At 38.0% G+C, this 26,821-nt stretch overlaps 1 protein-coding gene and 1 pseudogene across 1 annotated transcript; one reads left to right on the top strand and one right to left on the bottom strand.

Annotated features, from left to right (window-relative positions):
* Positions 1-305: 305 nt before the first annotated feature.
* OR5K4 (olfactory receptor family 5 subfamily K member 4) lies at positions 306-1,250 on the top strand. Its single transcript, XM_090259092.1, has one exon. It carries the CDS (start codon positions 324-326, stop codon positions 1,248-1,250), a length of 927 nt encoding a protein of 308 aa, XP_090115218.1. The 5' UTR covers positions 306-323.
* An 11,736-nt stretch (positions 1,251-12,986) lies between these two features.
* On the bottom strand, positions 12,987-13,489 carry LOC150021420 (triosephosphate isomerase-like; annotated as a pseudogene).
* Between the last annotated feature and the right edge of the window lie 13,332 nt (positions 13,490-26,821).

The raw sequence follows: 26,821 nt of genomic DNA, 5'->3' as shown, positions 1-26,821 counted from the left end.
TAATTTTGGAAGTGCCAAATTATATACACCAACTAGGACTTTTCACATCAGCATTGAATAATTCATTCAGAAAAAAAACTATTCTCTCTCGGGAAGTCACACAAGCATTTCTTGACAATCCTGTGTACATTATCATTGATACTTCTCTTCTCATTGACTTGACCTACTGTGCTAGTTTTCAGGAGACAGCATAGGATGACTGAAGAGAGTTTTTATTTTTTTTATTTTTCATTTTGTATATGGAAGTATTAGGCGGCAGAATTATACCATTCTACCTTAGAGTTTCATTTCTCTGTTATTTCTATTCAGCCAAGAAGCCAGAAATGGCTAAGGAAAATTGTTCCTTGACAACTGAGTTTATCCTCATAGGATTTACAGATTTTCGAGAGCTGAAGATCCTCCTGTTTCTAGTGTTCTTTGCCATCTATCTAATCACCATGATGGGTAATCTTGGCCTGGTGGTACTGATATTAATGGAGCGTCATCTTCACACACCAATGTACATCTTTCTGGGCAACTTGGCTCTGATGGATTCCTTTTGTTCTTGTGCCATTACTCCCAAGATGTTAGAAAACTTCTTTTCTGAAGACAGAATAATTTCCCTCAATGAATGCATAGTACAATTTTATTTTCTCTGCCTTGCTGAAACTGCAGACTGCTTTCTCCTGGCCACCATGGCTTATGACCGCTATGTGGCCATATGCAGCCCACTGCAGTACCACACCATGATGTCAAAGAAACTCTGCATTCAGATGATTATAGGGACCTTCATAGCTAGTAACCTGCATTCCATGATCCATGCAGGTTTTTTATTAAGGTTAAATTTCTGCAAATCTAATCAAATTGACCATTTTTTTTGTGATATCCTCCCACTCTATAGACTCTCCTGTATAGACCCTTACATCAATGAACTAATGATATATATTTTTTCAATGCCAATTCAAATCTTCACCATTGCCACTGTTTTTATGTCATATATTTGCATCCTTTTTACAGTTTTCAAAATGAAATCCAAAGAAGGGAGAAGTAAAGCATTTTCTACCTGTTCATCCCACTTTCTGTCTGTCTCAATATTCTACACTTGTCTTCTCATGTATATTCGACCATTTGAAGAAGGGGATAAAGATATACCAGTGGCTATTTTTTATACAATAGTAATTCCTTTATTAAACCCCTTTATTTATAGCTTGAGAAATAAGGAGGTAAAAAATGTTCTGAAAAAAATTATGAGGAATCATGTTCTTAAATGAACTTCATCTTCAGTTGGAAACATTTTAATTTATTAATATGGTTTCATAGATAAGGAACATAGAAAAATGAAAATATGTTTTTATGTAAAATAATAATCTCTAAGTCATTAGCCTGTGTTTTAAAAAGATATGAATGGAATTTCAAATTTTTCTGGTAAATCTTAATCCAAATTCCATCATTACTAAGTAAAGCAAGAGAAAACTCCATGGTAACTTTTATTACCAGCTCTTGTTACTCTCATGGAATTGTGTCAGACTATTATTAAATTAACACAGCATTAAAATCAAATGTTTAATTGTGCATCAGAGTCTGCCTTGATTAACCTTGTCTGGTTAATGGAAGATATTATATCTAATCCAATGTAGAGTATTTGAAATATTTACAATCTCTTGGCAGAAGTCTGTTCATTTTCGTTCAGAAAAGTGACCTGGCAGACATACATAGATTAGTTTGTGGAGAGAGAGACTAGAAGCAAACTAATTGCAGTAATCTGTTTTTAAAGTAATGAAGTTTAATATAGATAAGGTTCACGAATGGGGAGAAAAATAGAGTGAGAATACACACACAGAATCAAATATACATTTTGTAGAATAATTACTAATGAATTATAACAAGCTGACTACAGTAGATTAAGATCAACTTTAACCTGAAGTATGGTTAAGGTCCTTCACCTTTTTAAAAGCATCATTCATGTTATGTATTATGGAATATAGAACAGCAACTTATATGGTAAATACTCAATAAGCATTTAAAACCATTAATGAAGCCACTGCTTTATTTTCTTAGATTTTAAAGTAATAGTGAAATTAATTAATATTTTATCTGTTTATTGACCATTTTTACTTCTATGAATTACCTGTTAATTTTTTCATTAAATCTTCCTGTTATTTCCTAATTTATCTGTAATGCTGTTTACAGAGAAAAGATATTAAAGTGTTGAAATTATTTGTGGCAAATGATTTCTGTATGTTAATAGTATTTTAATATTTGTTATTTATAAATTGATAAAAATTAAAATTTGACATACACATATATATTGATTTTTGCATTATGTAATCCTTTATGCTCTTCATTTAGATTTCTTAATCTAAGACATACTATTAATTTTTTTTCTCTTTTAGCTCCTCCTTCTCCTCATTTTATCCTTCTCTAGTTTTTTTTTTTTTTGATAGTTTAAATTTTTGCACTTTACTCCTGATTTTGCCTGGAACTTACTTAGTATATGGCATGAGTTGAAGATGTAACTTTATTTGGCTTGTTTCTCCAAAAATCATCCACAGATTAATTTAACTCAAATAAACATCCAAGGAGGACTTCTTTGAGAACATGGCAAAATAATTCTAAAATTTTTCTAGAAAAATAGTAATCATTAAAACTAATAAACTTGATATTTATAGATTAAAATATATAATGAAGTTCCAATATTTAAAACTATTTGATTTTAAATCAAGAATCAGTACATCAATCCATTTGAAAAATCATATCCACATATTGCTATTCTCATATAAAATAAGAAGAGCATCACAAATCAATGAGAAAAGAAAGGATTGGTAAATTAATGGTCCTAGAGAACAGTTTATTTCTTCCATTTGTGCTAAAATTTATGTTTTCCCTCATTCAGATATTTTATAAACATATTTTTATCTTTCTTTCCCCATAACTTAAATTTTATACATAGCACTTACTCAACTGGGATTTATTTTAGAATGTTGTAAAGTGAGAATTAAAATTTGATTTTTTAATGGCTAGCCAGTACTTCAACAGCATTAATTAACTAACTCTTCCTTTACTAACTGATTTCTTATGACTCCTTGTTCATTCACAATTATCCACTCACAGGCACTTGCATATGCCGAAAGGTCTGTTTCTAGTCCATCTAGTCTGCTCAACAAAAACAGTCCCAATATCTACATTTATATTCCAGTAGGGAGGAGAGACATTTAAAGAAATAATTAAAGTAAGCAGTAATGACTTTTATGATTGGAAAAGATTCTTCTGCCTCTAACCATAGTCTGAATGTTAGGATTTTATAAGTTTCGGGTATAAGATACTTTATTCTATACTTTCCATTCTTTCTTTTTATGTGACACTATATAATTTTTATAGCTTTTAATATCAATATAAAGATGAATCAGAATGTATATTTCTAGTTCTGACACATTTACTAGATCTCCAGACTCATGTATCCAACTGCCAAGCAGGATGTAATTATTTGAATATCTCAAAGGCATTAAATTTAACATGCTCAAAAAGCAGCTTAGAATTTCCCCCAAAACATGGATTCTGCCTGGTCTTCTTTGTCTTGATGGATGGTAGCAGCCTCCAATCGTTTGGGCAAGGAAGAAATTAGGAGTAATTCTTCATCTCTCTCTGCTATCATATCCAAACTTTCACAAGATCTATCACTGTCTTTAAAATATATCTAAAATGTGCCTGAATCTCTCCATTTACACTAACTGCTTTTATACTATTCCATGCTGCCATCATCTCTCACCTGCATATTATCAAACAACTCAGACTAGTCTCCCTCTCTGTTGCTCATTTTATTTTATTTTTATCTTTTAATTTTTATTCAGAAACCAATTTTAAAAATAGTACTAAGAGGTGCATTCTAAAATGTCTAGTTTCATGCTCACCAACACCTATACATTTTAGCTATAGCCACTTTCTAATTGTTTTAGCTATATCTCTAAACTTTTACCTTTATATTTCTTAGTATCAACTCTAGACATTTTAATCAACTTTCTGTTGTGGTAAATATTTATTTATTTATTTATTTATTTATTTATTTATTTATTTATTTATTCCTCTCCACTCTCTCATCCTTGATGGTTTATCACACGTTTCAATAATTTGATAATCAGTTTTATTCGAAAAATGCAAATCCTTTTCACCACTGAAACAACTAGTGTACCATGCTTATATTTTCTTTTCTGTGTGATTTTTTAAAAAGTTAACAAAACTTTATCTTCCCATTTGTTCAGTTAAGTCCGTTGTGTGTCTATCAAATGTCTTCCTTAAAAACTCAACTTTATCAAATAATCTTTTGTTCTTTTTTTATCTTAGAGACTTTTCCTGGTGTCCTCTGTCTTCTTGTTCTGGTCTAGAGAGATTGTACTCTGGGCCAAATGAATCAGCTGTCCTACTGAGACTTCCCTTTGCTGATTTATGGTGTTAGACTATTTGCAAGCTATCTTCCTCTTCAGGGTTCATTATCTCTTTTGGCTAAGAAAATTTAGTTGCCTCTTGCCAGTTAAGAATTTGGTCTTGACATGTTGCAAATTATCTTTGTTCTTTCTTCACACATGATTAATAATTTGGTTTCTATAGAATTCTAGATTTGAAATAATATTCCTTTTAACATTGAAGGCATTCTTCCCTTACATTCTAGCAAGCTCTGCTAATTTTGAGAAATTGCATGTCTTTCTAATTCCCATTCTTTTGTTGTCTCTCTGGACACTTCTAGAAATTTCTTTATATCTGACTTTATAAAATCTCAGAAAGATTATTTTTGGCATTTTTTCCATTCAATTTTCAAATTAGTGGTGAAATATTTGTTTCTTTTATCTTTGCCTTATTGGCTCTGTTTTCTATTTTCTTTTCTCTTCTCTTTTTTCTCTTCTTTTCTTTTCTTTTCCCTTTCCTTTCCCACCCCTCCACATCTCCATTTGTTCCCTTCTCTTTTTCCATCTCTTCCTTTCCATCTGTCTACTCTCTTTTCCTCTACTCTTTTTCTCTCCCTACTTCACTCCCCTGTCTTCCCCCCTCTCTTTCTCTCTCTTTCACTATACAGATTCAAGCCCAAGAACATGATAAAATAGATACAATTCCCATAGAAAAAGCAGAATTAAGAAAACTAAATACCAGTTTTCCAAATAAGTTGTTTTTTAATATCTTACTAAGATCACTAACATTTTAAATATTACCATTATAGACCCATAGCTTTTTATTGTTTTATAAGCCTTAATCCATTATAATTATTATTCTTTATATCAAATTTGGCATGTAGGAACTTAAAAACTTCAAGATGGCTTCTGAGTTCTTCTGATATGACTACAGTAGTCTCTGACAGATTACTTGTTATCTGCTATAAGATGGCTATGCTAAACTTGTGCATTTCTTGCCTGACAATTGGAATTAGATATTTTCTGAATAGGCCCTGTAAGTAATAATGTTCATTAGTTTATGGTCCATATTTCTTCCTCTGTTATTTTTAAAAATTAAGAAAACACACAAACATACATGCATATCTACACAATCTTATTTCCCCTCTTTCTCACTCAAATGGTAGCATGCATGCACACACACACACACACACACACACATACTTTGTGCCTTAATATATATATTTTTTTATTTTACAATGTGATTTGGAAATCATTTCATATCATATGTACTCGGTCGGTCGGTCGGCAGCCGTCCGTCTCGAGAGACGATGGTGTAGCTTCTTAAGAGTCTTATCTGCACCGCCGAAAATGGCTGTGCAGTCCAACTCAGGAGTGACACGGTATCTGTCTCCTCCCGTGTTGAATCGACATCTTGCGATGATGCTGGAGTGTCCTCTCCAGTGGAGCTGAAGCTACAGAGCCTGGGCAGGGTGATATGGAGGGTCTGCTGTTGCCCATGCAGCAGACCCCCCCTCTCTTCGCAGCTGAAGGATCCAAGGGAAAGACGGAGTCAATACAGCTTGGCTTCAGGTGCGCCGCAGGAGTTGCTGGTGTTGACTACAACGTCAAACCACCTTAGGGACTCCGGCTCCGGATTTTCTGTCAGGGTTTACTCCCTTAGCCTTTCCTCTGAAGAGGTATGCCGCAAGGCAGCGGAGGTTTTTTGGAGTCAGAGTTTTCCTTCTCTGATCATATGTACTGATATTTCTCTTTTTATATATTCATGAAGTACTCCATTGCGTATATATTCAACTGATCTCTTATGAATTAGTTGTTAGGTGGTTTCCTATAGTTTATCAGATACCTTTCTAGTCATACACTTATTTGGAGACTTTTTGAATCACTTTGTTTTAGTTTTATCTCTGTACAAAGTCTAGACCTCAGATTCCTTTTTGATCAAATTTGAAAATCTTTTTATTGTAATAGTTTAAATTATCCCATTTACATTAATTTCTATGACTGATTTGTTTGGCTTAAACTCTCATATTATTTAACTATTACCAACTATAATGTTATCTTTACTGTTTATTTATAAAGCTTATTTTATTAAATTTTTATATTTCTTTTCATATTTTAGGTGGTTTGAATTATTGTTTTAGTTGTTATCTTTATGTTAATGTATTTATTGTATATCCAATTCCCCTTGTTCTGTATTTATGATGCTACAATTAGTTTGTCAGCTTTCAATATTATCATTTGACTATGACTAGTATTTATGTAGCAATCTATGAATTTATTCTATTCCTCCTCTGTTTGTTTTTAAAATTTTTTACTTTGAAATGATTTTAATTTTCAGTGAGTTCCTAATGTGCTCTTCATTCAAGTTTCCCTTAATGTTAACATTTTAAATAATCATGGCACAATTATCAAAACTAAGATGGTAACTATAAGCTTTATTTTAGATTTTACAGTGTAACCACTAACATCATTTTTCTGTTTCCAGGATCCAATTCAGGACACTAGTTGGCATTTAATGCTCATATCTGCTTACTTTCCTCCAGCCTGTGACAGTTTATCAGTGTTTCCTTGTCTTTTATGACCTTGACCATACAGAAGACTTTTGATCAAATATTTTGTGGAATGTCCCTAATATTAGTTTGACATTTGATCATCATTAGACTTGCATTATTAGTTGGAAGAAGAATATCACAGAAGTAAAGAGACCTTCTCATTGTATCATACTGGGGGTACATGATGTCAACATGACTTATTACAGTACTGATAATGTCAACCTTGATCACTTGTTTAATGTTAGTCTGCTAGGTTTCTCCCCTGTAAAGTTAACTATTTTTCTTTGTTCATACTTCATTTATGAGAAACAAGTCACTAAGTCCAGAGTGCACTCAAGAGGAGACTATCTGTATCTCCTGGAAGTAGTATCAAGGAATCTGTGGGAATATGTTAACTCTGCCCCAGTAACTAACAAGTATTTTGGGGACTTATTTTACAACTATAAAAATATCCTTTTCCTCCTTAAAATTTTTGCTCTCCACAGCAATTATTACTGTGAAATTTCTATTTCCCTGATTCTCTCTACATATCTTAATTGAAAAGTAAAGCTTACCTAGATATAAAATCCTCAACTCACACTTTTTCTCCTTGAGCTTATTGAAACTATTGATCCACAGTTATCTTGCTTTGTATGTTGCTGTTGAGTGCTATTCTGATTTTTGTTCTATGTGAAGGTGCAGATAATTTTTTTATCATCTTGAAGTCTAATACTTTTACTGGGATATATCTTGAATTTCCTTTTCTGCAGTATCACAAGTATATTTTAAAATGTATATTAGTCTTCCATTATTCCCCTGATTTTTCTTGGATTATAATTTTAAATATTATTTGTATTCCATTATTCCTCTTCCTTCTCAGGGATTCCAGTTTTATGTGTGGTATATAACCCTTGCTGTTCTTCCATACCATCATACTCTCTCCAATTATTTTTACTCCTTTATTTGTTTCACTTTCATTCTCTTAGGTATTTCTTCTCTTCAATGATTCTTATATAATAGCATCTCTTACCCCTTAAGAATCTTGTAATTTAATCTTAATTTCTAAAATGATTGTCTTCTTTTCCATTGTTTTTTACCTTTAGACAATTTTCATTTTGTATATTTCTTTTTGTCCCTCTGTTTTCATTTTTGAATTTTTGACAAAAGGTGTCATTCATATCTGCAACTGACTTTTTAAAGAAAATGACTTTAAGTTGAGGTGTTATGTTAGAATTTTCTTTCTATAGTTGTTTACCTTGGAAAAGTTTTCATAAAATATTTCTATTCATATTTTCAGTTTTCTTCTTTAATTGGTTTTGTGTGGAGGTATCCTTTCATATTTCAATTTTGGGGTGAAACACCTAGTGTTTCTGGATAGCAATGATAGATAATTCTATTTAAGCAGGAATGAGAGGATACTATAATTCACTAAGTTATTAGTGAGAGCACTTTCCTCTACTGGTACAATGATTTGTTACTTCACAGGTGGTTTGTCTTTGAGGGGTATGGTTATGTGTGTCTTCTGACTTTATGATTTTTCTTTGGCTTTTACAGTAAGTTGTTTGAGATCCCCCCAAAACAAACTCTGGCCCTTGCTGTCATGGCTCAGTAGATTGAGCTCTGGCCTGCGAACTGAAAGGTCACTGGTTGGATTCCCAGTCAGGGTACATGCCTGGGCTGCAGGCCAGGTCCCCACGTCGGGGCGTGTGAGAGGCTATTTATCAATGTTTCTTTTATACATCAGTGTTTCTCTCACACATCAATGTTTCTTTCCCTCCTTTCTCCTCTCTCTAAAAATAAATAAAACCTTAAAAAAAAACAGACTGAAATGGAGATGTGCATGCAAAAAAGTTTGTTGAAAAATATTCTCAGACTCAATACTTATTGAAGAAGAGAAGGAAGTAAGATTGGGCTGAAGAAGTTGAATTCAGTCACAACAAAGGCCTTAGCCAATCCTGTGAAGAAGTGAGCATTTGGGATTTTCCTTCATAGTTTCTATGCCACAAGGCAGAAGCCTGGAACATATTTTCTATGGAACTGTTATTGAATGGAGGCTACCATCAAGGAAGGGGTCTGACCTTGAGAAGAAAATTCTCTTCAGATAAGAATATTTAATAGAGATGGAATCAGTTGAAAGCTATCAGATACTAGCCCTTTTAGAACTGGGGAAATAAAAGTGGGATCTGGGCTACAAATCACAGATACATTATAGGACATCTTATTCTGTTCAGGGGTAGGTTTTTTTTAACAATAAGTTCTGGGGAAAGCCCTTCCCATCCCCACCCCAAGCCCCAGATTTGAGTCTTTTGCTTTTCCTGGAATGTCTTTCAAGGTGAAGTTAAATAACACAACCTGCAGTTCCCTTTGTTGCAGCTAGTCTCAAGGCCATAATACATTCATCTTCTTCCTCCTCTTAATTCCTATCACCTTCACCTAATACCTCTGCTGGTCCAAGAAACTAAATGGTGGGATAATCCAGAATTAGGTCCCTAGGGAATCTGAGCCTCTCATCACCGTGCTCTTTTCTGGCCCCGGTTGTTGCATTTGTCTATTTACTGTCGGTTTTGAGCAAGGGAGTACCAACAAATGCCTATGAATCACTTGAATGCAAAACATCTTTTTTCATGCCCCCATGGGGTAACAGTAGCCCTATCTCTTTCTGGTAACAGAGCCAGATACCCCTGTAAGCCTCGTGACTTCTTTTTCTGTCTGTTGGTCTCTTGGAACGAGAAATCCAAAGTGACTGGGTGGCAGCTGTAGCTTTACATAGGATGAGATTCTTACTGTGTTCCCTGGTAAAGCATTTATCTCTGAAAGCCAGGACTTTTAAACCTATGTATCTCAGGGATGTGGGGATGTATAGTACAAATTCTTCAAGTGGGTTACTTGGAGAGCTCTTGGATCTAAGTATTCCACCTTGGTCACTGATTTCTGGTAATTATTGCACTCAGGAAGATGCAGTCCTCATACCTCAATTATACCTTTGAAGAGACATTTTGTCATTTATTAAGCCAGTAACCTCTGGATGATGTGAAATAGAATAGAACCAGTGTACCATTGATTGCCCAGGACCACTCCTTGTTTATTGCAAATTAGATTTCTTGGTTTAATGCAATGTTACATAGCACCCTATCAGCCTCATATGGTGGTGCTTCCTGCTGCCTTAAGATAGGAAAGATAATGCATACTTACATTATGTTGATTTCATATCAAAATGAATTTCTTCCCCCTTCAGAGTGGAAGGGATTCATAGTACCCACTTTCCACCAAGTGGCTAGCTGATTTTATTGAGAGGTGTTGTCATATTGGGGGCTCCTCAATGGCCTTTGTTTTTGTCCAACTAGTTGTACACTTCTAGGAAAAGTAGCTAGATCAGCCTGGAAAAGTTGAAGCCTATCCTATTAGGCACATGCATGCCTCCATCCCAGACACTATAGCCACTATGCTCATGTGTCCATTGTGTCCATTTATGCATTGGAATAGCATAAACAAAGCTATATGACCTCAGTAAGCAGAATCATTCTGTTAATTTGGTTGTTTAGTATCTCTTCCATGGTAGATGCTCTCTGGTGAACATTTATATATACTATGAAGATCTCCATACTTTGTATCCACTCTAGTAGACTGATTCATATGCCTCTTTCTCAGATTTCATGGTCCCTGAACTTTTCACCTGTCTCTCTCCAGGTCATTGACGAACATCAAACCATCCACCTCTAACCTGAATCTATATATTCTTAGTTGAACCACTCTATTTCTATGCAATGGAAATGGATGATTAATCTATTTCTGTAAGGAAGGATTCCCCCTTATCAATACTTTTCAAGGTCATTCTGGGTAGAGCTATAGTTCAGCACCAAAACATTTTGGCTTGCACCAATATATCAAGGTGACCATCTAAGAATCAATTTGGTCTTTTGAGGCCAGATGTGAGCTGAGGGAAAGATATCAGTGCAATAGTGGATGACATGGAGGTCTGGGTCACCTGCTTTTGTGACTTATTGTATTCTCTGGCCCAGCTCATACCAGATCCTTCAGTGTGTCATCATCTCCTAACAAATTGCTCCTGGACCTGCTCTGTCTTATATAAACTAGTCTGACAAATTTTAGCTTTGGAAGGCAATTCTGGCCACGTAGTCACTTGACGTTCCAAAGTCAGGAGCTCTTTCTCTGGGAGGGTATATAGCACACCAGAAAGTTATTTTTTCAGTAGTTTATAATTTCCTGCTGCAGATCATTCTCCTATTAGAGTTTTCCATAAACTTCCCATTAGCTCCACATCTCTTCCCACCTCAAACATCCTTAATATCACTGGCTGATGAGTCATATGGCCCAAATGTCAGGGTGCATACCTCACAATTTAGACCTGTTAAAGGGTCCTCTCCTGTTCTAGGATCCACTCAAAACTTGCATTCTTCTCCCATTTGGACAGATGTATCTGTGTGTAGCATATTGTCAACTGGGCCAGACATTAAGAGAAGTTTGGAAATAAATTTAAACAAGTGCTTGAACTGTTGCATCATAGTGTTAAGCTAAGAGTTAAATAATATGTTATGTATCATCACATTTCTTTTTCTAAATATGGTTGTTATTTAATTAATAAGTGTTAGTGGGAATAAACAATGTTTTATAACATTGATACAAAAGATTTTAATATTTTTATTTAGTCTTATTGCTTTTTAATTTCTATTTTCATATTTTGTAGTATATATAACATTTTAGTATAGTAGGACATCTATCTAATTTATAGGTAAAAGTGTATGTATTTAGAACATATTTCAAATTATTTTATTGATATGAATATATGCCAAAATGGCTTGGAAGCCAACACCAGATGGAAGATAGTTGAAAACACAAGAGTAAATGAGATAATCTAGGAAAAGAAGGAGGCCAAGGATATAATCAGGGAAACATGAGCCTTGTTAAAGGCAAAGAGACAAACACTGTGCAGCATAAAAACCTGAAATGAAATTGTCAGGAAGACACATGCAGTGAATGTATCACAAAGACTTTCGCTAGTACTAAACACTACACTTGATTAGGAAGGTAATTCTTTGGAGTTGGCATTGAGAGTTGGTTTTGACCTTATAGAGAGAGTATGTGGTGAATTGGCAGGGGCAAAAAATAAATACATGGAAAGAAAGCAAATAGAACAATTTTCTATTTCCCCATTCTCTTTGTATTACCTGTATGTTTCCTTATATCATAAGTATAAGTAAGCTTTAGTCACCATAGTTTACTATCAGTTTTTTAGGTTTAATTTCAAGCTTTCAGGCTTTACCATGCACGTTCCCTAGGCTTCTTTTCCTTATGCTCTTTGCCAGTTATTATTCTACTTATCTTGCAAGGTTCATCTGAGATGACACTTCCATTTGGGAAATGCTTTTTTCTTCTTCCATTCACTGCCTTCACTGTGTGTGTGTGTCTGCTTTAGTGTCAGGTGTTCATTATCCCCTACCCCACCAAAGTGGGACAGCTCACACACACAGACATAGGCACCAGGGGTGAGAACAGCACCCCTGGCCTCTGAGAGGAGGGCAGGGCTATGTCTTAGCCCTTGGCTCCATGGTACAAGATGGGAGAGGAGGATGGCTTCATTGAGGACTGAGGAGACCCATGAGCAAATTCTGCCCCTTAGAATTACTATAGTAAGTGGAAAATGGATTTGCCTGGTCCAAACCATTACAGGGGAAGGTGAAAATGAAAAAAGGCAGAGGTAAGCCCTGGCTGGTGTGGTTTAGTGAACTGAGCACTGGCCTATGGACCAAGTGGTCACTGGTTTGATTCCCAGTCAGGGCACATGCCTGAGTTGTGAGCAAGCCAGGGGTGCACAAGAGGCAACCACACATTGATGCTTCTCTCTCTTTGTTTCTCCCTCACTTTCCCTCTCTCTAAAAATAAATAAATACAATCATAAAAAAAGAAAATAAAAAAATGGGAGAGGTACAGTTTGGATTAGGCCATGAAAAGGGGGCAGGTGACACCATCAGAAGTATATGTGGGGATAGGGGGTAGTTATTGGGCTTATACTCTTTGTAGTCCCTCCTGTAACAGGGAGGGTAGAGGAGATGGATGGGGCTTATTGTTGGATATTGATGATGTCCACAAATTTGGGTTTGAGGGATGCACTTTATAGGAGTACGCCATACATATCAGATTGGCTTGCCAACTTTTTGTAGCTTGCCTCAGTCACAGAACCTCCATAAATGATGTGGGTGGTCTGAGTCACTGCATCAGAGACATTGAACTTCAACCATCCCTGGATCTTTTCATGTACTTCCTGAGCCTGATGGAATGTTGTAGTCTTGCTTGTACCAGTGGCCCACACAGGCTCATAGGCCAGAACAACCTTGTACCAGTCCTTCATGTTATCTGTGATGACCTTGATTTGTTCAAAAATAACCTTCTCGGGCTGCCAGATTCCCTCTCACCTAGCTTCTCTTCAATGCAGGTGATCACTCCAAGTCCTTCAGCCAGGGCATGGGCCACTTTCTACCCAATCAGCTCATCTGACTCCCTAAACAAGTGCCTTCTCCCCAAACACCTCAAGACCAACCATGTGGCTCCACAGTCTTTGATCATACCAGCACTGGTCTCCCCAGTAAATGCTCCATTGATCATGTTGTAGCCATTCTGGGCAGCCACAGCAATCTTAGGATCTAGCTTCTGCCTGACAAAGTCAATATAGGTGGTGGGGGCACACAAACCACCTCAGGGTCAGCCAGCCACATTCAGAGTGCTGATGAGTTCTTCCAGATTCATCTTCCATGCATCCACCTTCCAATTCCCCCTCATGAAAAACATCCTGGAGGGTTCTATGGTGCTTGAGCCAACAAACTGAAGGTCAGGATCCCCCTTCACTATGTTTTTATAAAACATGCTTCCACTTTTTGCTATCACAGCCTAAATTCAACATTACTTAGCAATGTAAGTTCTTTCTCCCCACTGTATTATGAGATTCTTGTCTGAAGCCATAAGTAAAAACTAAGAACTTTCTATCTCTACCATGTTCACATCCTGTGCCCACTCTACCCACTGCTTTTTCCAATACAATGTGTATTGCAAGTACTTGGTTAAGGGTAAACAAATTGAAATCCTAGCAATCTATGTAGTATATATTGAAGATCTAGTTCAGTTTGTTGTCAGGAGACCCAGAGATATATAACATGATCAGTGAGTTAAGTCAAGACTTTTACAATCGAGGGACATATAAGTCACACTTGAGAAAGTTGTAATTTTATTATAAAAGCAGGTATTATGTAGATCAGAGAAAAGAAAAAATTTGATTTTAAGAACCTAGAGAAGCCCTCATTGAGAAGATCAGATCTGATCTCAAGGATGAGTAAGATTTGGTTGGAAAGAGAGGGAGAAGGTGTTTTAGGTGAGAGAAATTTTATGAGTAAATTAATTAAAGCAAGAGGAACAGTGAAGGGATATACATTGCCAAGTGCCCTGAGGTGAGAGGAAGAAACAGGTGATAGGTGAGATATGGACAGACTGAGGTATCTGGGATACCAAAATAAGAAAAATCAACTTGGTTTTGGAAACCATTGAGAGAAAATTTAAAATTCTTGAGCAGAGGAGTGTCAATTTTTTTCATTCATTCAACAAATACTTTTTGAGCACTACAGAAAACCAGACACTGTTCAAGGTATTGGAAATAAAGGAATGAACATAACAGAGAAATCCCTTTATCTCATGATAGACATTCAGGTTGTTTCATTCTTGGTTATTGTGAATACTGTTGCAAAGAACATGAGAGAGCAGATTTCTTCGAAACAGTAGTTTCTTTGCTAGATATCGAGAAGTATCTATAAATATAAATATATCTCTCTCACATTTATACACACACACACACACACACACACACACAGAGTCCTCACTTAAAGTTGTGAATAGATTCTTGGAAAAAGTGACTTTAAGCAAAACAACATATAACAAAGCCAATTTTACTGGAGGCTAATTATTATAATCAAGAGTTAAATTCTAACAGAACATTTTTGGTCACAAAAACATCACCAAACTTGGAAATAACCCAAAACCGTTCTAATATTAAACATTAAAATAAATGTGAGCTATACATACTTCTAAGAAAGATTAATAAAAACAAATAAGATAATGATTTTCCAATGTGCTTAGTCCAGTTCAGGGTCATGAGTAGCTGGAGCCTCTCATGACAGCTCAGGGAATAAGGTGGGATCCCCACCCTGGACAGGACACCCTTTCATCACAGGGCATAGTCACACACCAACATTCACGCTTGGACAATTTAGACATGCCAGTTCACCTCATGTGCACGTTTTGAGGATGTGGGACAAAACCAGAGGCCCTCAAGAAAACCCATGCAAACATAAGGAGAACTTGCAAACCCCACACAGAAAGTGGCCTCAGCTGGGAATTAATTGTTTCTCTCATTAATAGTAAAACAAAATGATATTGAATGAAACAAATTTATTTGAGGACCTGCTGTGTGTATAATTATGTTTTTATACATTAATATAATATACACACAATGGAATGTTATTCATCCAGAAAAAAGAAAAAAATCCTGTCATTCGAAATAATATAGATGGACCTTGAGGGCATTATGCTATGTGAGGATAAGTCAGAGAGAAAGACATGTATGGCATGATCATACATATAGATAGAATCTAAGAAAGCTGAACTCATAACACAGCACCTGGATCTCACCCTCATCTGCCTGACCTCCACCTTGTGTGCCACAGCTTTAAGCATTGCTCCAGGGTGCTCGCAAAGGCACCAGGGCGCATTCTAGACTCCGTGGACTCAGAACTCTCACTTGTAGAGCCACTCTCACTGCCCGCACCCTGACAGGACCAACAGAAGAAGAACAAGCGCAGGAAATGACTCTCGAAAGTCACCTCACAGTCTGACACCGTGAAGGCTCAGGCTAGAAACTTTGATCTTTAACCTTTCCACCAGTGTGCAGGTCACAGGTGGAGCAATGGAAGCCCCGCCCACTTGCTGAAAAGCACTAACGACCAGCCAGCATGGTGCAGTCAGCCCACACATGTAGTTGGATGAGATCTGGTCAAGATGGTGATGTAGGCAGACATGGCTCACCTCTTCTCACAACCACATCAAAATTAGAACTAAAATACAGACCCATCAGCCAGAATTTTCAGAAATCGAGTTGAATGGAAGTCTGACAACTACAGAATTAAAGAAACCACATCCATTGAGATGGGTAGGAGAGGCGCAGATGTGGAACAGGCTGGTCCCTCACCCATGTGTGGTGGGTAAATATTCAGGATGGATATCTCAGGAGTGAGGAGTCCCAGCCCCACACCAGGCCCCCCAGCCCAGGCTTCCAGTGCCAGGAAGATAAGTCCCCACAACTGCTGGCTACAAAAACGAGTGGGGAGTGAGTCGGTGGAAAAAACTGCTGGGGCCACGAGCAGTTCACCTTAAAGAACCCACACATAGACTCACCTACTCATTCCCTCTGAGCTCCAACACCAGGGTAGCAGCTTGAAAGGCACCAGTGGCAAACAGGGAGAAACTGAAGTGTCTAGCATCAAGGTGAGCAGAGGCCATTGTCCCTTTTCTAAACCCTCCACTAACAGAGTTAGCAAATGGTGCCATAGCTGAGACTCCATCAACTTGGCTAACACTGTCTGACCCATCTTAGAGATCCCAGAGATTCTGCCCCACCCAACTTAGAGGCCCATCCAAGCTGCTTTTCCATATGAATGGCTGGGCTTGTCTTATGCTTCACAACTTTCTAAATCCTAGCAAGCTACAGCTGGCCTCCATGAGCTCCAGGCCCACCACTAGCAGTAGTCAGCATAGATTCACAGCTTGACTTTGCCTGGAAATCCCCAACCCCCGCACAAGTAGCTGCCATCTCAGCTTGCTTTATAGCTCAGGCAGGGTGCCCCAGACATAACACAGGTGTGGGTAGACCTTGGCCTGCACCATCAGGGAAACTCCATGGACAGGTACAGACCACATTGGAGCACCACAGCCCTGCCCCTGCACAGCTGATCCTCTACGGAGGGTGGAGGTTGGTGATCAGTAGCCACAGCCAATCTTTGCAGCTGACTGATCTGGGTAAATTCAAGGCTCAACTATAAGGGGTGGGTGTACTCAGTGCACAAAAAGGGTACACCTCAAGTAACCAACCAGCTTGGGTGATAGGAGAGACTGGGCCATTGAACCGTATAGGACACCTACTACATTAAGCCACACTACCAAGACACAGAGTCAAAGCAACTCTACCTAATGCACAGAAACAAACAAAGGGAGGCCGCCAAATTGAGGAGGCAAAGAAATATGGCCCAAGTGAAAGAACAGAAACAAAACCCCAGAAAAAGAACTAAATAAAATGGAGATAGCCATCCTATCAGATGTAGAGTTTGAAACACTGGTGATCAGGATGTTCAGAAAAATGATTGAGTACAGCCACAAAAGAAAGGAAGAAGTGAAGGTTATACAAAGTGAAAAAAATAAAAATATACAGGAAACCAACAATGATTGGAAGGAAGCTAGGCTTCAAATGAACAATTTGGAACAAGGGAAAAAACAAGAATTGAAAAAAAATGAGGAGAGGATTAGGAACTTCTGGGAAAACTTAAAATGTACCAACATCCAAATCATAGGCAGGCCAGAAGGAGAAGAGAAAGAGCAAGAAATCAAAAACTTATTTGAAAACAATAATGAAGGAAAACTTTCTTAATTTGGTGAAGGAAAGAGATGTACTAGTCCAGGAAGCACAGAGAGTCCCAAACAGGACCCAATGAGGACCACACTAAGACACAACATAATTAAAATGCTACAGGTTAAAGATAAAGAGAGTCTTAAAAGCAACAAGAGAAGAGAATTACCTACAAAGGAGTTCCCATAAGACTCTCAGAGAATTTCCCCCCCCAAATTTTGCAGGCAAGAAGGGACTGGCAAGAAGTATTCAAAGTGATGAAAAGCAAGGACTTACAACCTAGATTACTCTATCCAGCAAAGCTATCATTTAGAATGGAAGGGCAGATAAAGTGCTTCCCAGACAAGGTGAAGCTAAAGGAGTTCATCATCACCAAGCCACTATTATATGAGATGTCAAAGGGACTTACTTAAGAAAAAGGAGAAGAGCACAACTGTGAACAGTAAAATGACAACAAACTCACACTATCAACAAATGAATCTAAAAACACAAAAACAAACTAAACAATGAACTAGAACAGGAACAGAACCATAGATATGGAGATCATATAGAGAGGGGAAAGGGTGAATGGGGGGAAAGGGGCAGGGATCAAGAAGTACAACTGGTAGGTACAAAATAGGCAAGGAGATGTTAAGAATAGTAAAGTAAGTGGAGAAACCAAAGAGCTTATATGCAAGACCCATGGACATGAACTAACGGGGGGGGGGGGGGGGGGCAGGGAATTGCAGGAGGGAAGGGAGATACCAGGCAGAGAGGGGCAAAGGGAAAAAATTGGGACAACTGTAATAGCATAACCAATAAAATATACTTTAAAAGAAAGATAGAGGGGGCCGAGTGATGAGGACTGTAGGTGGCATCTAGATGTATAGAGTAGCACCAAGCTGACAGCCAGCAAGAAAATGGGGACCTCAGTCTAAAAGGATTAGATTCTGTCAACAACTTGAAGGATCATGAATGCAGATAAGAGCCCAAATGATGGACAGCTTGATTTTGGCCTAGTGAGACCCTATGCAGAGAACCCACATAAGCCAATGCAGACTTCTAACCTACTGAACTGTGTGATAAGAAATGGGTGTTGACTTCTGGCCAAGATGGAGGCCTAGACTGACACACTCCATCTCCTTCCACAACTAGGAAGAAATACATCTACCACAAAACCAGAAATAACCAGAAGTTTCAGAAAATAAAGCTACATGGAGGTCCAGCCTATGAAGTTATAAACAAGCGGTGCTTGTCCAGATGGGGGAGGGGCAAAGCTGGGGTGGAGAGGTCAAGCTGTGCTGGCAACAGCAGATGCAGCGGTGGAGGTGGGACGGTGGTAAGCACAGACACCTGTATTTAAAAAGAGGCGAGAAACACCTGGGGAGCACCCCTGGCTGCAGACCAGACCCGTCAGCTTCCAATCTGAACACCAGGGAAGGCAGACCCCAATTACCTCGGACCGTGAAGGCTAGAGGGAGCAGGGACAGAGGAAGAAGCTCCCAGTCTCTCAGCAGATAGGTAAGCTTTCTGAGGCACAGTTCAGAGCTTTGGTTATACAAATGCTTACAGACCTGACAGCAGATCTTAAACAGGACAGGGAAGGAATGAAGGCTAGTTCTGCTGAAATGAACAAAAACAAATACGAAACTAGTGGTGAGAAAAAGAAAGCCAGGGATCAAATCAACAAATCAGAACACAGAGAAGGAACAAACAGTCAACCAGTACAGAAAGAGGAAATGAAAAGTGAGGAAAATGAGGAGAAGCTCAGAAACCTATGGGACAGCTATAAGCAGGCCAACATCCAAATCATAGGGGTTCCAGAATGTGAAGAATAACAACTAGAAATTGAAAAATTATGTGAAAAAATAATGAAGCAGAACTTCCCGAACTTGGGCAAAGAAATAGACTTACAGGTCCAGGAAGCACAGAGAGTTCCAGAAAAACTGGACCCAGGGAGAACCACACCAAGACACATGATAATCAAAATGTCAAAAATTAAAGATAAAGAGAGAATCTTAAAAGCAGCAAGTGAGAAGGAGAGAATTATGTACAAAGGGGTCCCAATTAGACTATCAGGTGATTTCTCAAAAGAAACTCTGCAGGCAAGAAGGGACTGGCAAGAAATATTCAAAGTAATGAAAATCAAAAACTTACAGCCACAAATACTCTATCCAGCGAAGCTGTCATTCAGAATAGAAGGGCAGAGAAAGTGCTTCCAGGACAAAGTAAAACTGAAGGAGTTTGTTAGATCCAAACCACTGTTACATGAAATGTTAAAGGGACTTGTTTAGGAGAAAGAGGATCAAAACTATGAACAGTAAAATGAAAAGTGTATCACAACAACCAACAACAGAGGCTAGGGAATCGAAACAAAGGCAAACCAAGTAGGCAACAAGAGTGGAAAAACAATTATAGGTATGGGGAACATACTGGTGGGAGGTCCGCTGGGAGGGGGAAGGAGGAAAGGGAGGGAGATGGTAGAGGAATTAAGAAGCATAATAGGAGGAAGCAGAGTAGATATGAAGATGTTGAGAAGAACTATATGCACTACCAATGGGCATGGACTAAGGGTTGGGGGACAAGTGGAGGGAAGGAGGATCACTGGGTGGAGGGGAACAAAGGGAAAAGAAATTGGGAAACTGTAACAACATAATCAATAAAGCACATAAAAATAAAATAAAATAAATGGGTGTTGATTTTAACAGCTAAGTTCATGGTGCAGAATTTGTTAAGCAGCAATAGAAAAAAAAATACACCTTGATCATTTGCTTGTTGGATTTCATTAAAAAAATAAGTTGCATATTTATATGCTAATAATGGATTACCAAAAATAGAAATAAAGTAAAGAATCCAATTCACAATTGCTTCAAAAATAATAAAATAACTAGGAATAAATTCAACCAAGAATGTGAAAACCTATACTAGGAAAATTATAAGTGACTGAAGAAAGAAACTGAAGAAGATATAAATTAGTCAAACTATATACCGTGTTTATGGATAGGAAGAATTAACATCATTGAATTGCCCTCACTATCCAAAGCAATCTACAAATTCAGTACAATTCCTGTCAAGATACCAAAGGCATATTTCACAGAACTAGAACAAGTATTCCAAATATTTATATAGAAATATAAAAAGCCCTCAAATAGAAACTGATATTAGGAATCACACTGCCTAATATCAAACTATACTGCAAGCCCATAGAAATTAAACAGCATGGTACTGGCATAAAAGCAGACATATAAGTCAATGGAACAGAATACAGAACCCAGAAATAAGTCCATGCCTTTTCAATCAATTAATATTTGTCAGAGGAGGCAAAAACATAGAATGAGCTAAAGACAGTTTATTCAATAAATGGTGTTGGTAAAGTTGGACAGATGCATGCAGAAAATGAAACTAGACCACCTTCTTATGCCACAAACAAGAATACATTCAAAATGGATTAAAGATCTAAACATTAAACTCAAAACCATAAAGATCCTAGAAGAAAACATTGGCAGTAAAATGTCAAACATTGTTCATAGCAATATTTTTCTGATATATCTCCTCAAGCAAGGGATACAACAAACAAACAAAAAAAAAAGAAAACAAAACATAAAACAGATGGGACTACATCAAACTAAAATATTTTTGCACAGCAAAGGAAACTTTCAACAAAACAAAAAGCCCACTGAATGAGAGAACAAATTCACTGATACATCTGATAAGAGGTAATATCCAAAATTTATTTTAAAAACTTACAAAATTCAAAACAAAACAAAAAAAAATCAGTCTAATTAAAAAATGGGATAAGGACCTGAATAAAAGAAATTTCTTCAAAGAGGATACACAACTGGCCAACAGACATACAAAAAGATGCTCAACACCACTAATTACCAGAGAAATGTAAATTAAAACCACAATGAGATACCATCTTACACCTGTCAGAATGGTTATCATCAATAAATCAACACACAGACTTCTGGCCAAGATGGAGGCGTAGACAGACATGCTGCATGTCCTTCCACAACTAAGAAGGAATACAACTACCTCAAAACTAGAAACAACCAGAAGTTCGAGAAAATCAAACTGCATGGAAATCCAGCAAACAAAGATATAAAGAAGAAATACTCATCCAGACAAGTAGGAGGGGTGGAGCAGGGGCAGAGAGGACATGGTGTGGTGGTGACAGCAGCTGCAGAAGCAGCAGCAGCATCAGCAGCAGCAGCAGCAGCAGCGGGCCAGCAGAAAACACAGTCACACGTTTTAAAAAGTCAGGAGGGACTCCTGGGGACCATTCCCAGCTCCTCATCGAACTTCACAGCCCATGGTCCCAACACCGGGGAAAATCAAGCTTCATTGCTTCTGACTGTGCAGACCAGTAGTGGGTTGGGATGGAGGCAGAAACTGCCAGTCTCAGCAGAGTCTGCATGTTGAAGCGCTCCCACAGTCCTAGAACATCTTCAGACCCATTCACTCTGGGAATGACACCAGGACAGCAGCTAGAGAGGCACCAATCTGGTGAGAAAGTGGAAGAGGTGCCTGGAAAAGGGGTAAGTGCTGGGAAGGCAGCATTGTTCCTTCTTGGATTCCTCCCTAACATACAGCGCCTCAACATGGTGAAACAGGTCGCCCCGTACTGACGAATCCCTAAGGTTCTGCCCCTTACAACATAACAGAAGCGACAGCTCTACCTGGGACACAGAGGTAAACAAACATGGGAGCCTGTCCGAATGAGGAGACAGAGAAGTATGGCTCAAAAGAGGAAAGGGGTCAAGGTTCCAGTGGGAGAACTAAGCGACGAGGAGATAGTCAACCTAACAGATGAGGAGATAGATGACCTAAAAGACACAGAATTCAAAACACTGGTGATAGAGATGCTCATAGGCTTCACAGATATGCTTGAGTATGGCAAATGCATAAGAGAAGAAGTGAAGGCTATGCTAAGTGAAACGAAGGAAGATACACACAAAACCAATGCTGAAGGAAAGGAAACCGGGGTTCAAATCAATGATTTGGAACATAAGGAAGAAAAAAATAGTCAACCAGTGCAGAATGAGGAAGCAAGAATTGGAAAAAATGAAGAAAACTTCCCATATTTTGCAAAGGAGATGCACATACAGGTCTGGTAAGCACAGAGGGTCCCGGGTGAGCTGGACCCAGAGGGGACCACACCAGGACACACCATGACTGAGATGCCAAAGGTGAAAGATAAAGACAGAATCCTGGGGACAGCAAGAGAGAGGCGGAGAATTGCCTACAGAGGGGTGCCTATAGGACTATCAGCTGATTTCTCAGAGGACACTTTGTAGGCACGAAGGGACTGGCAAGCAGTATTCAATGTGCTGAAAAGCAACCTACAATCAAGATTACTCTATCCAGCAAAGCTATCATTTGGAATGGGAGGGCAGATGAAGTGCTTCTGAAACAAGGTGAAGCTAAAGGAGTTCTTCATCACCAAGCCATTATTATATGAAAAGTCAAAGGGACTTACTCAAGAAAAAGATCAAAACTATGAACACTAAAATGACAACAAACTAACAACTATCAACAACGAAATCTAAAAAATAAAAACAAAACCCAACTAAGCAAACCAGAATAGGAACAGAATCATAAGTATGGGAATCATTTAGAGGGTTATCAGCTGGGAGGGAGGAGTGGGAGAAAAGGGGAAATGATGCAGGGATTAAGAAGCATAATCAGTTGGTACAAAATAGACAGGGGGATGTTAAGAATAATATAGGAAAGAATGAAGCCAAAGAACTTATATGCATGACCCATGGACATGAACTAAGGTGGGTGGGATTGCTGGAGGAAAGGCGGGTACTGGGCAGACAGGGAGCAAAGGGGAAAAAATTGGAACTACTGTAACAATATTATCAATAATATATACTAAAAAAAAAGTCAACAAACAACAGAAATGAAATCTCACTGGATCATAAGGCAGTTACATTTTTAATTTTTTGAGGAAACTTCATACTGCTCTCCACAGTGACTGCAACAATTTGCATTCCAACCAACAGTACAGACATGTTCCCCTTTTTCCAACCTTTCTTTTTTTAAGAAAATTCTACATATCTTTAAATGTTAGGGTCAAATATCTTCTGGGTTAATCTGTAATAAGTCAATCTGCTACTATGTGTGTGTGTGTGTGTGCGCGCGCGCGCACACACACACACATGCTTTTTATACACCTGCTGGGTCTAATTGGTAGAATATTTTAATATGATTGTTATGGCTATATCTTTGCAGTTAGGTTTATAGCTCCCCTTAAGGAGTGGGCATTCCTACTGTGAATCATATAGGGCAGACATCAGCCCTCAGACAAGAAGTTGGTCTTCTGTCTCTCACACTCTTGGAAATAGATCCCCTTGGACAGAGCCATGATTGAATTTCCTGGTGACTGGAAAAAGACAGCATCTGCTTCTCAGAAGTAGACCTGGATATAAGTAAGGAGGACTCTCTATTCAGAACCATAAGTGCAAGATGAGCAATTCATTCATATAAACCAGATCAGCAGCCTTCAGACTATTTTAACACCCTGATCTGTCACAATCAGCTGAGATGCAATTAACGCCTTCCTAACAATAAAGTACCACAATTAATATGATTTGTTTTATATAATTAGTGATTTACACATTATCTGAATAATACCTTCCTCACTCTCTTACATGATGATATGCTATCTTGAATTGGAGAAAAATGAAGAGGAATCATAGCTAAGGTAGCAGACGAGTGCTCATTGATTACATGAGAAAGCTCATGGGAGTGTGTCATAGTCAACATCATTTACAAGTTGCTTTCTCAGTGGAGAGAAAGGGCTGAGAACTACTGTTCTAGTTGTATATTACTGCATTTTGTGGTATCTCCAAGTCTAGTAGAGACATGTACAAATGACCCCTCAATCTTCTCTATGCTTCAGGGAAACATTGGGGCCAGCGGGAACGGAAGAGCAATGCCTTCTTGTAGTCATGGCTTTGGCAACAGGAGTGACTACTTCCCCAGGGGAATAATGAAGATCTGGGAACATGTTTGTAGGCTGTGGAGATTTGCTTCTCCCACAAGATTTGCTCTCCACTGACAAAATAAAGTGTTGTTTTATTATGGAAAAGGCAGTTTTGTTACAGAAAGCTCTTTACCACCCCCAGACAAATTAAGTCATTCCCATCTGTTCTCCCGTAGTTCTGAATGTATCATTACACTCTAGATGCTATCACTTTGCATTCTAATTATTTGTTTACATGACTGCCTGCCAGTATATTGAGAAGTCACAGCAAACATGGATGGGGCCTTATATTGCTTTGATTTACTATTGCATATTAGCACTGCTTGGCCTTGTGATAAGCACTATCAATGCTTCATCAATGAGTAGATGTGACCAAAAAAGCAAACAAACATTTACCACATTAAATTTAGAGTCTTTTTTGTTGTTTTAATTTTTTAAATAACAATCTTAGTTTAGGACATTATTCTTTATTCTACATCTTTAATCATATATGGTACATAAGGGGCACTTAAACATTTGTTAATTTATTATCTGTGCCATACCGATATGCAAAATGTAACATAGGGAAGAAAGCAATGAATCATACACAGAGTTGTTTATCTGAACCTCAGATTTGATAGCATAAGCCCTTGACAAATTTATTCGTGGCTTGCTAAATATAACTCAAGTTCTTTGATTTGGGATTTTTAGGATACTTCCTGTAATTTCTACACTACTGCGTTCTACTCCCACCAGGTATTTTGTATGCTAGATAATCTGGCTTAATATAAACCAGAGTTTGAGAGACTTCTCTCCCAGTACCCTTCTCTTTTCTGCCTTCCTACACTCCCTAGATTATTTTACTCAGTTTCAAGTCTATACATTAAATTATTTATATACCAATGACTCCTCATCTTTAGCTATATCTTTTATATTCAATTGCCTATTCAATGTCCCCAATTACATAACTAAGCACCTCTAACATAGCATAGATAAAATAAAACACATTTCTAAACCCAGACCATCCTCCCCGGCCTCCTGCAAGAAAGCATTCCTCTCTAGTCTCTTTCAACTCAGATGCTGAAGGCAAAAATTGTAGGCATTTTCCCTGCTAGCTTTTTTTACTCCCTCACATCTTCCTCTCAAATGTAAATCATCAGCAAGTCCTGTTGGCTTTCCCTCCAAAAATAATCCAATTCTATTTACATTTCTCCATGTCCACTACTATTCTACTCATTCTGAACAACTGCAATATCCTCCTAGCTGGTCTCCCCACTTCTGCTCTTACCCTTCATCATCCATTTACTGAACAAGTGGTAGAGTGTTCCTTTTTAAAATGTAAATGAAGTAGTGTCATTTCTGGCTTTAAAAAACTCTGGCTTGGTTAGCAGAACAATGGTCCCCCAAAGGATGTCCTTATCCTAAACCCTCGAAAGTTGTTCACATGGTATGTTACATGGCAAAGGGGGAATTAAATAACCCTGGATTATCCAGCTGGCCCAATGTAATATAAATGTTGAAAACAGGAGCAGAAGAGTCAGAAACAGAGTGATACAATGTGGGTAAGATTTAACTTGTCATTTCGGTATTTGGAGATTGAAGAGGGGCAGGAACCAAAAAATGTGGACAGACTCAAGAAGCTGGAGAAGGCAAGGAAATGGATTTCCCCCTATAGCCCCCAGAAGGGATGTTGACACCTTGATTTTAGCACAGAGAGACTCATTTCAGACTTCTAAGCTCCAGAACTGAGAAATAAATTTATGTTGTTTAAACTGCTGAGTTTGTGGCAACTTTTTACAATAGCAATAAGAAACTAATACCCACTCCTAAGGCTTCTCATTGCATTGAAAATTAAATGCATACTCCATACTGTAAGTTACAAACTTAACAAGATCAACTTTTCAGTCTCATCAGCAACCACTTTTCCCCACCTTTTATGGGTTCCTCAAACAAGCAAAGCTTATTTCTGCCTTAAGGAATTTTCACTACCTTTCCTCTGTCTTTAACATATTCTTTCCCAAACTTCCATCGCTGGCTTCTTGCTGCTCATGTCTCAGCTTGACTGCTCACCTTTCCTGTAGGTGTTTTCCAACCACCTGTGAGAAATGCTCACAATAAAAACCAGGACAGCTCCAAATGTGAGAACAGTGGGCAGAACATACATTCCAAGGACAGGGGTGGGAATGAGGACCTGGGTCCAGCTCATGGGTCAAACAGGGGTGATGTCCTCTAGATGACCTCCTTCAACGATAGTAGACACTATAAAGTATTTATTGTATGAATGTGT

This window comes from Furipterus horrens, unplaced genomic scaffold (assembly GCF_987537825.1).
Source record: "Furipterus horrens unplaced genomic scaffold, mFurHor1.1.pri manual_scaffold_1, whole genome shotgun sequence".
NCBI lineage: Eukaryota > Metazoa > Chordata > Mammalia > Chiroptera > Furipteridae > Furipterus > Furipterus horrens.
The sequence above is the reverse complement of the archived record's forward strand: the minus strand, read 5'-3'. Positions and strand labels throughout refer to the sequence as shown.